This window comes from Diadema antillarum, unplaced genomic scaffold, assembly GCF_040938485.1.
Source record: "Diadema antillarum isolate AM-2024a unplaced genomic scaffold, OU_Dant_1.0 seq00001683_RagTag, whole genome shotgun sequence".
Lineage (NCBI taxonomy): Eukaryota > Metazoa > Echinodermata > Echinoidea > Diadematoida > Diadematidae > Diadema > Diadema antillarum.
Genome location: NW_027272378.1, coordinates 120,599 through 140,051, shown reverse-complemented (window position 1 = coordinate 140,051; position 19,453 = coordinate 120,599). Strand labels below are relative to the sequence as shown.

Genomic DNA, 19,453 nt, shown 5'->3' with positions numbered 1-19,453 from the left:
GTCCCGCAGACATAAAACCTATAATCGGCTGGTTTTGATACCTTGCCTTTAATCACAATTTTCAGTGTAATGACGTCATCAAATTACAAAACAATGACATGGTCTTGAAAGAAAATTGTTCAAAGTACAACACCTCAGTCGTCGTCATTACATACTATGATCGGTTTGACAAAGTCAACCTGCAAAATTTTGCTGCAGTCGAAGCAATGTGGTCTCCAACACACAAAAAAGAGGGATATGGCGTGTGTGTGTGTCTGTGTGTGTGTATAGGTGCGTTTATATACGAACGTGATTTCTACATGGACGAATATGTAATACAAAATTGAAGAAAAAAAAACAGTAAAGTAGCTAAGTATTTTGTTTCGTGATCTTGTGAGGTTCGAACCCGCAACCTCACGTCTCTGAGACGTCGCCTTTAACCACTCGGCGACACGTCTCGACGGGAAAATATGGGGAACGTTATGGACTTGAAAGACAGTTGTTCAATATATAACACATTCATCATACGTTGTCAGTTTGCTATTGACATGACGATCTATCACATGAATATGAGGGAGGCATTAGTACCTGTATGAAATTATTATAGGCATGGTTATCAAATTGCCCTAAAATATCCTTATAATTGCCTTATTTTTACACACAGTTACGCTATCCCTTTAAACTCGTCACAGTTTAATTAGAATCATTAACATCATACATTAGTACCATATTCAGTTCCATAGCTGATCACGTTTGCTAATCAATTAAGAGTAATTGTCTAGAATGTGTCATATGGCCAACCTGTATACACACGTATATACACACACACAATGCTAAATGTATGTATCAAACATCTGTAACACAGCTTTGAACTAACTATAGGAATTATCGCTGCACTTATCATCCATACTTTTTATCACTATCTGAAACTCCACAAAAACCACTAATTGACAAATAATCATCAATACAGAAGACTGAATACCTTTTTTACAATGTATAGCTTGTTACATGTATAAATCAGCACAAAGTAACCACGACTACATTGTGTTACTGAATTGATATGAACAAATTTCATTTTGTTACAGTATACTGTATCAGTTTGAAAAGCCCAACCTGCAAAACTATAATTTTGCAGCAGACGAAGTAATGCAGTCTCCAACGCAAAACAAAGGTATACTGTGTGAGTGTGTGCGTATAGGTGTGTTTACATGCAAACGTGATTTCTACATGGACGAAGGTGTAGTACTCCATTGAAGAAAAAAAGTTAAAAAAAATTATTATTTTCTTTCGTGCTCTTGTGAGGATCGAACCCGTACGTGTGCAACCTCACGTTTCTAAGACGACGCCTCTAACCACTCGGCCATACGTCTCGACGAGAAAATTAGAGGAACGTAAGCTTATGTACGTGAAAGATGAATCACGAATCGTTTGGTCCGCATTCCATTCTCATTTTCAGTTTTAAATTGCAAAATTGTCAACCTCATGAGGAGATTTCAAAGAATAAAATGCATGATTACTGCAGCTTATTGTCACATCTACAACATAAATAAGTTTCAGAGGAAATGAAGCAAAATCAGCTGAGATAAAGGTGCTTAAACGTTGTCAAGTCAATGCATGGTTTCTAAAAAAATCACCTCCCATAGACAATACACGTAAACTTGTCCGATTTTGCGTCTTTACCTTTAAACACAATTTAAAGCATGATGACGTCATCAAATTTCAAAACCATGACATGGACTTGAAAGGCAAATGTTCAAAGTACAACATATCTGAATTTGGGATAATATTGAGCTTAAACAACAGAGATACGAGCAAATGAATGTCAGAAACAGTACCTCAAAAAAATTAATTCCACTTTTTTGATTTCAGATGACGATATGATGACGTCATAATGTAATTATGGAAATAATGATACTTGAAACGTCAAGTCCAATTTATATGCTTTTGTAATATGCAATAAAAACATAGGGTCACCTGACGTTTTAAAGAGCTATGGCGAAATAAACAAAGACATGTTTTTTCACTATATTTGCACATAGACGCGCAGGCGAAATTTGAACTTAGACGCAAGTGCATTGCTTTGTTATTTGTAGGAATCGATTAGAAATCAATGGATATTGTTGCTCAAAGTATCAGGAATCCAAATCTGTCAAAAAAAGTGTATTTTCATGTTGCTGACGCGCTGTGCGCGCGAAAATGCGCGGACGGACGCGCACGCGCAAAATTGTTTGAAACGCATAAAATTGTCTGAAACTTCGAGATTTCCCATTGGAAAGTTGTTTTGAGCCTTTTAAAATTTTGACGCGCGCTTACGCGCACTTAATGATGTCCTAGGTAATTAGCATCAAAAGAAGTAAGATAGAACGTGACCTGAACTTTATGTCCACAAAAAATGATACAGAAATGACCTTTAGTTATGAAGTTATGATCGATCATGTAACATGGTCCAAAAATCACAAAATGGCGCCTAGACGACGTCATAGATATGTTACTGTCATGAAAACCTTATTGTGGCTAGATATTGTCATGAGACATGTTCCCTGAAAATGTCATGTTATTCCGTAATGTCATTCTTGAGATATTGATGACACAAAATTGTCCAGAAAGAAAGAAGGATAAAAAGAAATAAAGAGAGATTTTGACAATCACAATAGGTGATACGCTAATAGCGTATCACCTAATAAAGAGAGATTTTGACAATCACAATAGGTGATACGCTGATAGCGTATCACCTAATAAAGAGAGATTTTGACAATCACAATAGGTGATACGCTGATAGCGTATCACCTAATAAAAAGAAAGAAAGGAAGATTTTGACAAACAATAGGTGATACGCTAAAAGCGTATCACCTAAAAAGAGAAATTTTGGCAATCACAATAGGTGATACGCTGATAGCGTATCACCTAATAAAAAGAAAGAAAGGAAGATTTTGACAAACACAATAGGTGATACGCTAAAAGCGTATCACCTAAAAAGAGAAATTTTGACAATCACAATAGGTGATACGCTGATAGCGTATCACCTAAATATACACCATATAAGAATATTTTGATCAAGGTCATACGATCGGAAAAGCGGAAATATAGGTTTTCCCGGTCAATTTCATACTTTTGTCAATCAAATTCATTAATGTGCATTCAAATTCACGCAGCGCACGCAAGTGAAAGTATTCGGGCATTCGAATTCAGAATCCGAGCGATCAATTTCATTCATGGGCGTTCTATTTCGTTTTCGTGAAATCAAATTCACGATTGGGCATTCAATTTCAAAATTCGAGCACCGACTTTCCTACTCGTGCGTTCAAATTCATGCGATAGTCACGTGACTGTCCCAATGAGCTTGTTTGGATCGTTCAAATTCATTTTTAGGCGATCAGGTTCCTACTTCGTGTAATCAATTTAACGAGGAAAATGGAGTGGACTTTTAAGAAAGGAAAAAGGGCCCACATAACCAATGGAGGCTTGCATATAGTGTAATTATTGTTGTTTACAGATTCTACGTTGTTCTCTGTTCTTGTATTCTTTGTTTTTCATCTCAATCAATTTCAAATTGTAATGTCCAATCAGCAGTGCATCCAAACAACACAACGACTAGTAATCATAGTTTTTGATGATACTGCGTGCTGACAACGCCCGAACACCAACCACTGAATGACAATTCATCAATTTAAAGACAAACTGACACACAATGATCTCACATAGTCCCACAAAAGTAAATCAATAAGACAGCAATACACAACAAAAAGCACGTATAAAATGTTCATGTATCAGTTTCAATATAGTCGAAATTGTTTTTTTTTCCCCTCGAAAGCGTCAACCAACCATTCGTATAATGCTCGTCTGTAGGCCTATTACAGTGCCTAATGTTTGTTTGTTTGTTTCATTTTCCATCAAAGAACATGGTTGGATAACCCATATTCAGCTGCAAAAGCTGGTCTTCCGTATGGGGTCCAGTTGGATGTTCTGCTCTTTGCGATGAATAAATGAGGTGGGATCTTTTACGTGTATGAGTTGTGACTCTCTCACACATAGGACCTCCATTTCATGTCCAATCCGAGGGATATGTGCCTGTATATTCCTATTTGCTAAGCGCGAGTTCAAACTTGTCAATGAACAGGTGGACCTCTACTGCAAAATAAATAATCATCATAAATCCCAACATATTCAAAGCCAAGTGAGAAACACATGCATACACGGCCCCAAACTAACTAAATTCAGGACTTCTTTTAAATTGAATGCAGTTATTTTGAACATGGTTGCCTATTCACGAATTTGAATGACCGACGAGATTCCGCCGCCAGCTTGACATGAATTTGAATGCTCATTGATGAAATGCGTGCTCCTCTCTTAAATTTGAATGCTCCGATAGTGAATTTGAATGTTCCCATAGTGAATTTGAATGCTCCGACAATGAATTTGAATGCTCGGATAGTGAATTCGAATGCTCGGATAGTGAATTCGAATGACCGGATTTTGAATTTGATTGCTGATTCAGTGCTGCGAGCGTGGAATGCGTGAAATCGAATGCTCGGAATAGGAACTTGAATGACAAAAGTATGAAATTGACCGGGAAAACCTATACTATACCATTCAGATAGAAAAAATATAAACATGACGTGAAGAATACATGGACGATATTAAAGGAGGCCATGAATATATCAAAAAAGACATTGAATATTACAAAAATAAGATTTGACAATAAAATTGTTGAAGATCCTGGTGATATAGCAAATATTTTTAATTCTTATTTTTCAAAGATTGGAGAGAATCTGGCAAAAGAAGTAGCGCAGTCCGATACGCATTTTACAAAATTTTTAGGTCAATCCAGTCCCAGTTCTATTTTCTTAGCTCCAACTAGGAAATATGAAATAATACACATTGTTACTGCAATGAATAATAAACGAAGTTGCGGTTATGATGATATAAGTAATTTCATTATAAAGGGAATTATATTTTCTATTGCTGATCCACTTTCTCATATTTTTGATAAATACATATTACATGGTGTTTTTCCTGGTGTATGAAAATTGCTAAGGTGTGTCCTTTATTCAAAAAAAAAGGAGACAGTTTTGATATAAGTAATTATAGACCTATTTCTCTACTTTCATCCCTATCTATATGTTTTGGAAAAATTGATATTCACAAGAACGATTAAATTTCTTCATTATTATAATGTTTTTACGAATTCTCAATTTGGGTTTCGTCAGAAACACAGTACCATTCACGCTCTTCTGAAGTTTATTGATAACGCCGCACATGGGTAGATGACCATTCTCATCTTGTTGGTATCTTCCTTGACTTCTCCAAGGCCTTCGATACAATTAATCACGAAATTTTACTTCATAAATTGTCTCATTATGGTATACGAGGGAAGGCCTTGGAGTGGTTCAGGAGTTACCTGCAAAACCGAAAACAATATGTATCATTGAACGATCACAGCTCTAGTCTTGAAGTCATTAAATGTGGCGTCCCTCAGGGTAGTATATTAGGACCTTTACTTTTCATCATTTACATTAATGATTTTTGTAGATCGTCCGACATACTTTCTGTTATACTTTTTGCCGATGATTCAAATATTTTCTTCTCCCACCAGAATCCAATCACTCTTGTCCATACTGTTAATTCTGAATAAAAAAAGTGACTCAATGGATAAGAGCCAACAAATTATCACTGAATCGTCAGAAAATTAAGTATATGTTATTCAGTAAGTCTATAGAAGTTTTACGCACAGATATCATTTTTGATGACGTTCACTTAGAGCGTGTATCTCATACAAAATTTCTCGGTATTACAGTGGACGATAAACTTTCGTGGAAGCCTCATATTATTAATACTAGTAAAATAATTTCGCGTAATATTGGTATTATTAATAGATTTAAATATCATATCCCGTTGTCTTCTTTGCTGACGTTGTATTTTTCATTAATATTACCTTATTTAAATTATGGAATCTTAGCATGGGGTAGTGCCTATCAAACTTTATTAGATAAATTATTGTTATTACAAAAAAAAAGGCACTTCGTATTATTTGTGTCGTTTCTCCACGTTCCCATGCAGATCCATTATTTTTTAGATATAAAATTTTAAAACTCAAAGATTTGATTTTCTTTCAGCTGGGTCAGTTTATGTTTAATTATAACACAAGTGCACTTCCCAGCATTTTTTATTCAATGTTTCCACCAAATCAATCTTTTCATAGTAATCCCAGCAGGCGATCAAATGAGTTTCATTTACCCCTTCTGAGAACGTTATTGGCTCAAAATCCATTTATATACACTGGCCCTAGATTTGTGATATAAAAAATTCTTTATCTTTGAATTCGTTTAAGCGTAAGTTACAAATGTATTTGTTGAACTCATATTAAGATATATACGATTCATTACTTAGCTGGTCTAAGCCTAAGGGTTTATCGTCAATCATTGATTTCATCATTGTGTATTTTTTACATTATCTTATTTGTAAAAACTTTGCTCGGCTGATCGAGCTGAAACACCTCAATTCCCTCTTCTGATCCCGATGTTCAGCGTGTTGGTTTTTCCTTTCATTTTCTTTTTCTTTCTCTCCTTTCTCTCCATTATTCTTTTGTGTTTTATTACTGTCATGGTATACCCTACTGTAAAGTCATGTAATGTCGTTGTGTTTCTACTGTCTTGTTCTGTCCTGTCTTTGTAAAAAAAAAAAAAGAAGTTTAACGTATTCACAAAAATCCTTTGAGTGGTTCACAATTTACAATCGTGCCTCTCAGTGAACCTCTCAGTTCTTTCTTTTTTTTTTCTCCAGACATAACTTTGTATTTTGCCGGTATGCATGTATAATTTTGTATTTGTCAACCATTATCTACCATGTAAAGTCGAATACATGCCTATGTTATATCTTCTGATTCATTTCGTGTTATGTTTGCCGAAAAAGAAAGAAGGAATGAAATAAATGAAATGAAATAAAAAATGAAATAGTGTGTTCACAACACTATTATGTTCACATAGTCAATTAATTTCACACTGTGGTGTAATTTGTCATAGAGTGCGTGCATACTCTCTCTAAAAAAAAAAAGAAAATCGAGTGAAAATATTCACTCCTAAAAGAGTGAATACAAAAAAGAGTGAATTTAGAGTGAAATTGGAGTGAATGTTTTAAATAGTGAAAATGTTCATTTTCACTCGTTTTAGAGTGACGTCAGGGATCACTCCAAAATCTTCGAGTGATCCCTTAGGTCACTCCAAAATGAGTGAAAATGAAAATTTTCACTAAAAATTCACTCCAATTTCACTCTAAATTCACTCTTTTTTGGATTCACTCTTTTAAGAGTGAATATTTTCACTCGATTTTTTTTAGAGAGTATATAGTAATGTTCTATAAACTGATGATTCCCAATGTGTTCACAATGTTAAAAACTCTGTAATCTAACAATGTGAAGAGATTCTACATCTTGTTCACGATGTGTTTCATAACATTCTGTTCTACACTAAGGGACACATTGTCCTTTCCAGCAGGCATGGGCATTGGCAGGGGCAATTCGTTCATACAACCTATACGCGTGAAATAACTCTCTCAAAGGCAGTCTGAAGTTTCAATGAAATGAACATGTGAATAAAAAAAGGTTTGTGAGCTCATCCCTAGGGGTGCCTTTTTTGCATTGAAAAGCATCGAAGTTAACACAAACAATGTTTATACTACATTGTACTTTGAATTTGTACATTGAGCTGAGAAAAACACAATTTGGTTTTGTCTTATTTATGACAAGTGTTGACTGTAGACCAATATTCAAACGGTGTCAGAGAAAATAACGAACAGTAAACAGAGTTCCTTCGTACACAGGAATTCCAGGCGTTTCCTAAAATCGGTAATATTCTGGTAGCTTATTTGTCGTTTTGAACACATTTTATTGGCATCACTCGGCTGGGACATGACAACGCTATATTGAGTGCATGATCGGGAAAATAAAGTTGGGCTTACCTTCTCCAACGTGGCTACAGAACACAGTAACAGCCAATGTTAATAAGAGAATGAGGTCGTATCTTCTATCCATCACAGTCATGTAGTCAAAGACTGAGATAGTTCACAAGAATAAGTTGAATACACGTTTTGACCGTAATATCCCGAATGCCAGAGTGTCAAGTAATCTAGATGAAAAATAGTCGAACACACCCCATGCCTCGCACCCTTCCGAGACCAACGGAATTCTTTCGTTCAGTGGGCTCATGAAAATAATGGCGACGCAGCCGTTTGCTAGCTCTCAATTCGCACATTATATCGCACAGAGCATTATTGTTGACACAGTACATGTATAGCAAAGAGAGTACAACCCTAAGAGGGTCTCTACTCTCTCGATTTTGCGTATCCGCTCACGGGCAGGTGCGAGCGCCATTTTGGGAAGCAAAGCGATTGATAGCGGGCCGATTTTTACGTGACCCTCAATGGAGAGGTATCTGCCTCCCTTTTACTTTATCCCTTTTAGGGAGGAATACAAGGTAAAAGAAGAACTCTGGACCTCATTACGGCCTTTATAAGTATCATTCCTGCCTAAGAACGAAATATAAATGAAGAAATGCTGGTAATCATGCAGAAATTAATGCACACCTACCGTTCGCTCCGCCGTTTGTCAATTGAATTTTGTGCAGCTATTGGAGATGCTTAATTGAACCGTATGAAAGAGTTTTCATGGAATTAGAAAGCCGAAAAGGGAGGAAAAATGAAAAATCGGATTTGAAAAATACATCGGCCGCAAGCTGTCTCGGCGTAAACCTAGTACGTAGTGCATTGATTTCGTACAGAACAATATTCATCGATTCTGACAGTTTCTAATTATCCGCTTATCAACAATATCGAACGCGACTCGTGGAATATGTGTACTTTTTCCCAACCCATCTTAGGAACTTTTTTTCTCTCATTAATTTCTCCGCCACTATCATGATTATCACTATTCAAAGTGATAGAGCTTACTTATACAAGTCTGTTCTTTAAGAATTGTGTTAAGTATTGATTGTATGAATGACAGAAGTTGATAATGTTTATTTTGAATAGTGTTGTTAGGGAATAGGAGGATGAAGAAGGAAGTGGAAGAAAAAGGTAAAGGCTATTCAAACGAGGGAAAAGGAAGGGAGAGAGAAAAGAAGAAGATGAGAAGGAAGTTAAATTCAAAGATGATTTGTTTTTTCACTTTTTACTGTCAAGCCGAAGTAATAATTGTGGTTGAACACCGAACAAGCGGCTGTATCACAGACTATAACGATCGATTGTAATTCTTATATCGCTCTTCTAGATAGTCGGTCATCCATCGTGCTACGCTGACAGTGAGACAACACTACAGTCGATCGGCGTACTTTTGAGTCAAAATTAGCTATTTTTCTTATTTAATTGGCTATGAAATTTCATGAAACCCTCAGATATGGTCCATCTTGACATTTCTGATAGCCGAAAGAAGTTTTCATTGACAAATTAAGGAAAGAAATGGTAGGTGTGCATGGTGTGCATTTCTACATGATTACCGAAATGCTCTTCAATATCCAATCTGTAGTCCCTCAAAATTTGAGCTAACTCCTAATGATAGGGAGTACTAGTATACCTAAACCATGTCATATTCATGAGGGTGCTCACAACTTCAGAGCCTCCCCCCCCCCCCCTCTCTCTCTCTCTCTCCCTCCCTCTCAACTCTTCTCTTGATCCACGATGTAGGCTAAAATATACCATGATTTTCCCTAGAACAACCAATAGAAATCATTGTAGGAGGTCCATATTTCCTTTCCGCTATAAATACAGTCGTTTCCAGAAAAGCTGCAGAACACTATTTTATATTTCCTCTCTTTTTTTTTTTTGGGGGGGGGGGTATCTTTCTTTCTTTCTTTTTTGTTGATGGGGAGTGGGATACCGTGGATGGGGTAATGTAGACATCTTGATCTTTTTCACTGTGTTGCACTTTTAAAATTTGTGAATTATACATCTCTCTCTCTCTCTCTCTCTCTCTCTCTCTCTCTTTGGGTACTGATCATAACTATAGACATGAACATATTATTATCCCTGCATATGACCGGGTCGCTGTGTTTTCATCGACACGAATGTCAAATTTGATATATTTCTTCGTACATTTTGTTGAAAAGTGAAAATAAAATCTGACTTTAAATTTGAATTGTAATTGAAATTAACATGACCAAACGAATGCGGTGCATGGTATTATTATTATTACTATTATTATTATTATTATTATTATTATTATTATTATTGTTGTTGTTGTTGTTATGATGCATTGACATGAGGAACAGCCCTTTTGGCTGAATCATGTCCTGGAGTAAATGAAATTATCAAATTGAATAAAATTTCATTCTTATCAACCATGGAACTCTTCTTCTTAGTATAAATTATCTTATTTATCATAATTGTGATCTTTGTCGCCATCATCTTATACATTTTCACATTACTGATCTCTAAAAACAACGTCTCTTCTTATTGTAACAAATGTCGATTATATTTGCCCTAATAGAAAAATATTCCTGGGTAAATTGGCCATGTATTCAAGTATAGTGATGTGTGTGTGGGGGGGGGGGGGGGTGGGGGGTGGGGGCGTTGAACGGACATTTATCGCCTTTCTTGGCCGTAATATAAAATGTACATTGAGATCGTCTCTCTTGGCCGCAAATCATACCAGGTCTGATCTGAGAACATGTCTACGCCACTGCCCCCTCTATACCGTCGGAGCATTTGGATTTCTCAAGAGAATTCAACAATCTTTGCGGTGTCCATTTTGGTGGAATGATATTTAAAATGTTTTTAATCAAAGAGATTATGGGACAGTGATTGGCTGAATCATGATACATTGTATCTGTCACCTCTTGATCTATATCTGTCATGTGTGTTGGAAGTCCACAGTTGGGCCGGGGGGGGGGGGCTTAGAGGATGTATCCCTCCTACACGAGGGAGTTTTTGTATTCTCATAATTGATATGATTTGATGCACATTTTGGTGGAATATTTGCAATTTTTAATTTAAAAAAGAGAGTTAATGTAGGGAAAGTGGCTAAATCCGTTATTATTCGCGACCTCTTTATCTAAGATCGACATAATATGCGCATCTTCTTTATGTAAGATGTGGACCGAAGGGGCCGAGGAGGGAGCCTATGCATTTTCAGAATTAAAATTCAACCGTGTAATGCACACCTTTGGTGGAATATTTGAGCATTTTCAATGGAATATTTGTAATCTTTAACATGTTCGCATTGCATATCATTGTGACACGGTCTATCAAGAGTGCCAAAAAAATGAAAGAAAATGAACAACTTTTGAAAAGTTTGAAAATACAGGGGGATGATCTTCAAGAAAAAAAAAATCCAGGGGACACGTCCTCCTCCCCCCCCCCCCCCAAAAAAAAAAGGATGTTTGTGTAAGGCCAAAAGGGCAGGGGCGATAGAGAGAGAGAGAGAGAGAGAGGGAGAGAGAGAGAGAGAGGGGGGGGGGGAGAGAAAGGCGTTTCAGCCTAGCTCGAACTTCGTCTTTAGGAATAAATGATGCTTCTAAATGGGAATTTGAGTTATACCGCTGCTTGCCCCCTTAAAAGGGAGAAAATGAAGGGGAGGCAGAATTCACTCCTATAGGTCAAGTATTAGACGCTTGCGATAATCCAGCGGTTTGCTTCCTAAAATGGCCGCCGTTGGGCTCCGTGGCGTACTCCACCTGCTTACGTGTAGAATCGCGCGAGTGACGCGTTGGGAATCCCCACCTTCATGATAGGGCACGTAGTCCAAGGTATGGAACGCCATGTGTTGCAAAAGTCGGGATAACCACTGATCAGACGCCACTACCAAGGTTCAATGAGGAATAGATTCACCCATTTGCTCATATTTTGCATGACAATAACTTCATACAACGCAATACAACTGAATACGCTTTCTTTTCCCTCGCCCAAAGGCAAGCCTTAAACGAAACTAGTGCTATTACCTTTAGAATTGGATTATGTGCAGTCCTCAATGTAGGGCATGGTACTGCAGCACATATTGTTATGATGAATGAAATGTTGAAGGTTCAAAATTGTATATTATGCTTACAATAAAATTCTCATTAATCCGCTTCATACTCGCACTGTTTACGGCATCTGAAATGAAATAATGAAATACCAATGGTTCTTGTAAAAAAAAAAAAAATGTCATATTGCGCTTCGTTTTGCGGCACTGTGAGACCCACTATGTACAAGATGGTAATGACAATCACGCCAAATGGCTTAAAAGTGTTCGGTGGTTAACTGCTTAACTGCTGCCGTATTATTGATATTATTTCCTCTATAAAAAATAAGTTCCGGTTATGATGGTATAGATAATGGAATTCTTAAAGGACTTTTGTCCGAAATTGCAGATCCGTTGACTCATACTTTCAATTTATCAATTTCCAATGGTGTATAAGTTTTATTATAAAGTGAAAAAGTAATTCTCATTATCAATCAAGCTATCGTCCAATGTCTTTTATTTGCATTGCCTCGTTTTTTCGTTTGTTTGTTTCTCATACTATAAAATCAACATAATCTATACATAAAGGTCAAGAAAAGAAAAACATACGGAGGGTATCCCATTTTCAGTAGTGACATTTAAAGTCTTCCATGGGGCCCTGTTGACAAAAATTTCACACAATCAGGGACTGATAATAGAATAAAATATAGCACAAACACAGATAGAACGGTACATACATTGCTACATTGTGACTACACAATACGATATACCATACTATTACATATTGGTCACAGGTTTGGAGCATATAAAAAAAAATCAAGCGGAAAGGATTTCAGTTCTGTCTTAATCGAACTTAAAAATGGGGAAAGAGTCTAACGTATTAGCAGAAATGATTCAGATTAGAATTATATACATTTTTTTTTAAATCTGCATAATTACTTACAAATTCTCAGTTTCTCAGAAAATCATAGCACTATTCATGCAGTTCATCATTTCGTTCACAAAGTAGTTTATTAATGTAATTGACAATTACTCGCATCTAATTAGTTTTTTTTTTTTTTACTTTTCCACGGTCTTCGATACAATTAATCATGAAATTTTACTTTATAACAAACTATCTCATTATGAAATACGTGGGAATGGTTTGCAGTGGTTCGAGAGTTAATTCGGTAATAGAAAAAAATTTTTTTTTCTCAATTAAAGACAATAATTCAGTTGAAAGAGATGTAAAGTCTGGTGTCTTTTAGTCTTTCAGGACCATTGTTACAATATTCATAATAAAATAATTAATGATTTTTTTTTTCTGTTTCTGAAGTGCTTTCCTTTATACAATTTGCAGATGATACGACTGTTTTTTTTTCATGATGATGTTGATGTTCTTGTCCGACTGATTTGGTCAAGGCTAATAAATTGTCACTGAACGTTCAAACACAAATACATGTATATGTTTTTCAGTAACACTGTCGATGTATTGAATTGTACCATATAGTTTAGGACAGTTTTAATCTAGAAAGTGTATCAATCTTTACATTTCTTGACATTATTGTTGACAATATGGACGTAAATCGGGGGGGGGGGGGGGGGGGGAGGGAGATTTGCTGGTAGTGGTATGTACCAGCCTACATGTACATAGGTTATGGCGCGCGGAACTCGGGACCATCATATTCTGGAAATTACGCACGAAAGCAAACAAAAATATAAACAAGCAAAGAAACAAACAAACTGCCACCATAACTGAACCCCCCCCCCCCCATTTTCTGAATCATTGACCAAACGATGATGACACAAATGACTCAGTCAGGATACATCATGGGCATAGTTCTTACACTGGGATGATCGGGGCGTCGATCCTACGAGGGGGGGGGGGGGGGGGTGTAAAGGGGCATTTGCCCCGCCCCCATAGAAATGTGGGCCCGGGGCAAACAAGTCTTTTAATTGTCCCCCCTAAACAATTCCCGAGATCTACGTGATGGAAAAAAAAAATGTCATGCGTTTATCTCATTCCATGCAGAAGTGGAAAAAAAAAATCCACTTTACATTAATAAGCACATGGGAATTAACATGTATGATGAGTAAAATGTCTGTTGTAAACACTTAGAAATTACAATGTATGAATGTATGCTTTGTAACTGTAAGTATGTCTCATATATAAGCACTTAGCATTTATAAGGTGTAAACATGTCTCATATAAACACTTAGCATGTATGATGTGTAAACATGTCTCATATAAACACTGACAAATACCATGACCGGATGATCGGCCTGGTCACCATTACAATATACATACAATCGCGATTACAAGCCTATAATCGGACCGACGCAGCCTTTTTTTTTTTTTTTTTTTTTTTTTTTTTTTTTTGAAGTGGTGGGGGGGGGGGGTTGAGGGGAAGAGCTTGGAGGAGGGCTGCCCCCCCCCCCCCACTTTACAGGGATCAAATGTTTGCATCCCCCACTTTTTTTTTTTTGCATGAAAAAAAATAAATGGTGGTATTGAAGTGGCAGCAAAAATATGAAGAATTTGTTGTTGTTGTTGTTTCTCTTTTCTTTTGTTTTTCTTTCTGGTTTACAGAAAATTTTGACATCCCCTCCACTTTCAAAACGTAACATCGCTTAGCATAATGCGGAAATGGAATATATATGATGGTAATATGGATATATATGAATATAATTATATATATATATATATATATATATATATATATATATATATGAAGACCTGAATATAAGAACGACCCAAGTCCAATTTTTGGCCAAATTCAGTTTGACAAGGGAAATTGTAGCTTATGCATGGACTCATCTTGTGTATAAATGATAAATCCTAATTACACCCGGAAGTGTCTGAAATGAATGAGTTAAATCTTATATTAATGTAAGAATGAAGGACTTGGGTCATTCTTACATTCATATGATAGCGCCCTCTCTCATCCTTCTCTCATCTCTATAGCAGAATATCATGTATATGAATCAAAGAACGACCCAAGTCCATATGAATCAAAGAGCGACCCAAGTCCACCACACAAAATGGCCTCTCCACAATTAATGTAAATATTAATTGTCATAATAATATATGTTCTAATTTGTACATACAATGCTGCCTTTCCATCATAGTTCAATAGAATATTATTGGACAAATAAAAAAGATATGAAGTTTTTTTAGTTTACTCGAAATGGTCTTCCATGGACTTGGGTCGTTCTTATATTCATATACTCATATACATACATATATATATATATATATATATATATATATATGGGTGAAAACGTTGAACGATGTACAATTGGGCAAATCAGGGGTCAAAATTAAAACATGTGACTCATTGATATAGATACATCTCAGTGAAATGTCATTATTGTCAGCTTTCTTGTAAACCCAATTATACTGGGATATCTCCAAGGGTGTTGTTTTTATTCAAGGTTAAATAGAACTGTGACATAATGGCGAACGTCTCTGACTAAAATAAACATCGTTTTAGTGAAAATTCAAATGAAGGGTGAAAAAACATTCAAATGAAGATAGTTTAATCTTGTTCATACTTTCGAAGACTGTGTTAATTTGTTCCTAAAATATTGTTTGCCTCCTGTGAAGTTTACAAAAGCTAATACACATGGAAGTTAAAGACAAAGTGGAGTTTTTGTCATTTAAGCAGAGATTTTCATATTCTTATCTTCACTTTCATCTCATTTGAACAAAACATGTAGCAGGGGTCTCATTTGTTTAAATGTTAATGTTCAGTAGATACTAATGATGAATTAGTGCATTTCGTTTGATCAAATCACCATAAAAGCCCTATACAGACGCTGGAAGTAAGCCATGTTTTGATCAGAGACGTTCTGGTTTCACTCATAGACGTTCCTCAGACATAGGCAATACAAATGATGTCCTTTGATCCATATTTAAGAGTTTTGTGAGCAAACAACATTTTCCTTTATTAAACACATGTCTTTTAATCTTTTGTCAACAATTCAGAATGGTAATTTCACCTTCAATTATTTTTCATACTAATTGATTATAACTACGAATCTCCAAATTGTAAGAGGAATTTCGATTTCTGCACCAAAAATCAACAACAAGCCTGTTCTTGATATATCATTCAGATCTTACAACACCTTTTAATGACAGACAACAAAATTACCTGAAAAATTTGCAATTTCAACTACTTTACCTAATTACTCATTTATATCAGAGACATTTGCTTTTCCATCAGGGACGTTTCGGCTGTAAGTTATCACTAAAATTAAACATCAAACTCCCTATTTTAAAAGATGCTCGCAACTGGACATTCCACATTCATTGAGAAATCATTTACCTAGGCCTAAATGTCGAGAATTGTTTTTGTTTATGATGACCACTACTTTGCATTTTACCTTCAGGTGTATATGCAGGTGTGCCCACACGCTATTAATTTTGTATATGTTTGCTTTCAATTGTAGTCCAAATCTATAAAAAAGGTAAACACAAATTTATTCATACTAATTTAATTTGACCCCTTAGTCTGAAATATAATTATATGAGTATAAGCCAGTTTGTATTTTCATTAGGGACCTTACCTGGGCCACTGTTATGATGTCGTCTCAGAAAGCTGTAATTAATCTTTGCTTATCCTAGAAGCATCAAATTTCGCTACGCTTTTTTTCATACTATGGCAGATATAAATTGTAAACAATGTAATGCACTTGCCACAACACCAAACTCAAAAGAATATCGACAGTATGGTATAGCAACTGTTTGTTGACGAAAAGTGAACTGAAAACCTCTTTCAAGAGGTTGACAATGATAACATAACGATATCACATTTTATCTGTCACATCGTTAGGGGATTATTAATCCTTCTTCCTTCAACTCAAAGGCGATGCATTATAGTGTTCATAGTGGAAACTAGGTAAGGGACATTCTTAATAGACGTTTTCTTGTTTCATCACAGACGTTAGTATTTTTCCTTTTCTCCTGTATTTGGCTTACAAACCTCAAAAATATCACTAGAATATTTCACCTTACTTCCAAAGGAAAAAGCTTCATTCAAGGGGAAATTCAGCCCAACTGTATAAATGTATTCGCTGATAAGAAAGAAAATCATACGGGCTCCACAAAAATGAGAAGGTTGTGACATTTTGAAGTTTCGCTAGTTCTTCAGTAAACAGTTTTTGAATGGTCATTATGAATCTGCAAATGGCAAAATGAGCATGTCATCCCCTCACAACTTGCCATAACATTTGAACATAATATTTTGAAATTTCCAGTTTTTCATTCAAACATAATTATGCCCCAGGCTTAAATCCGGGTATATATGTAACTGAACACTATTCCGAAGGTATATAATCGACCACGAATAGCATTATGTTTCAGATTTCAATGCCAGACACATTAAATTTTCGTTATTTTTTGTACACGATCAATGGAAAATGGAGAGGTTATGACATGGTTAGCTCACTCATTTGCATATTCTTATCCACTGTACAAAAACCTTATTGCAGAAATTGGCAAAAATTCAAAAAGGCAGTTAAGTAAGGGTGCAATGAAACATAATTAAGGGTTCAAGTGTGTCCTGCCATTGTTTCAAATTGGGTGCAAATTATTTGAACCTTTACTTCTTAGCGTATAAGCCTCAAATTTCACAGGCTCAAAAGCAAACGTAGTGACGTGCATTAAAAACGGAGTCGGCATTATAACATTGAACTGAATTTCTCCTTCATTTGGTATTCAATGTCCTCAATCAGTGCATAGTATCGACTGTGTCGCTTGCGACACCTGAAACCGGGGTTGGGAAAGTCATTATTGTGTAAACAGATGGCACTCGTCCTCCAATCAGATATCCGTCCTGTCTTGCCAGTACCACGGCCGTGGTCTGGAACTTGTAGGCTCCATGAACATGACTGAGACTAAAGATCCTAAACAGGATATTCGGAGTGTTTACAATCCATCCGGTCTTCCCATCTTGCTGTAAGAAAAAAAAATAGAGTAAAAATGATATTAAAGTTAACTTACCATGCACTGGAGCAATGTACGCACAAAATGAACGTCTCTGATCAAAATTATAAAATCAACATTGTTTCTAGATTGCGCAAGTTACCTAGAACAATGTATGTATACGAGGGCCATCTACTGTGGAATAATGAAAGATCGATTCCCAATTGTAGTAGTTGAAAATATGTAAAACGTCCCGTATAACGTCTCTGACGTAAACATCTTTGCTTATCAGTATTTAATGGGTTTGATTTTTACTAGACATTAGCATTATATTTGGATTGAGGAACCTATGTGCTATGTCATCCCCTCACTACTTGCCATAACATTTGAACATAATATTTTGAAATATCCAGTTTTTCATTCAAACATAATTATGCCCCAGGCTTAAATCCGGGTATATATGTAACTGAACACTATTCCGAAGGTATATAATCGACCACGAATAGCATTATGTTTCAGATTTCAATGCCAGAAACATTAAATTTTCGTTATTTTTTGTACACGATCAATGGAAAATGGAGAGGTTATGACATGGTTAGCTCACTCATTTGCATATTCTTATCCACTGTACAAAAACCTTATTTGCAGAAATTGGCAAAAATTCAAAAAGGCAGTTAAGTAAGGGTGCAATTAAACATAATTAAGGGTTCAAGTGTGTCCTGCCATTGTTTCAAATTGGGTGCAAATTATTTGAACCTTTACTTCTTAGCGTATAAGCCTCAAATTTCACAGGCTCAAAAGCAAACGTAGTGACGTGCATTAAAAACGGAGTCGGCATTATAACATTGAACTGAATTTCTCCTTCATTTGGTATTCAATGTCCTCAATCAGTGCATAGTATCGACTGTGTCGCTTGCGACACCTGAAACCGGGGTTGGGAAAGTCATTATTGTGTAAACAGATGGCACTCGTCCTCCAATCAGATATCCGTCCGGTCTTGCCAGTACCACGGCCGTGGTCTGGAACTTGTAGGCTCCATGAACATGACTGAGACTAAAGATCCTAAACAGGATATTCGGAGTGTTTACAATCCATCCGGTCTTCCCATCTTGCTGTAAGAAAAAAAAATAGAGTAAAAATGATATTAAAGTTAACTTACCATGCACTGGAGCAATGTACGCACAAAATGAACGTCTCTGATCAAAATTATAAAATCAACATTGTTTCTAGATTGCGCAAGTTACCTAGAACAATGTATGTATACGAGGGCCATCTACTGTGGAATAATGAAAGATCGATTCCCAATTGTAGTAGTTGAAAATATGTAAAACGTCCCGTATAACGTCTCTGACGTAAACATCTTTGCTTATCAGTATTTAATGGGTTTGATTTTTACTAGACATTAGCATTATATTTGGATTGAGGAACCTATGTGCTATGTCATCCCCTCACTACTTGCCATAACATTTGAACATAATATTTTGAAATATCCAGTTTTTCATTCAAACATAATTATGCCCCAGGCTTAAATCCGGGTATATATGTAACTGAACACTATTCCGAAGGTATATAATCGACCACGAATAGCATTATGTTTCAGATTTCAATGCCAGAAACATTAAATTTTCGTTATTTTTTGTACA

General features: G+C 36.0%; 1 protein-coding gene across 1 annotated transcript in view; it reads right to left on the bottom strand.

Moving 5' to 3' along the window:
- The window catches only part of LOC139711669 (uncharacterized), a 120,035-nt gene extending 111,824 nt beyond the window's left edge, over nucleotides 1-8,211 (bottom strand). The window contains exon 1 of the mRNA XM_071623529.1: nucleotides 7,933-8,211. Coding sequence (XP_071479630.1) covers nucleotides 7,933-8,014 — 82 coding nt within the window. The 5' untranslated portion in view covers nucleotides 8,015-8,211. The remainder of the gene's footprint in view (nucleotides 1-7,932) is intronic.
- Nucleotides 8,212-19,453: the final 11,242 nt, after the last annotated feature.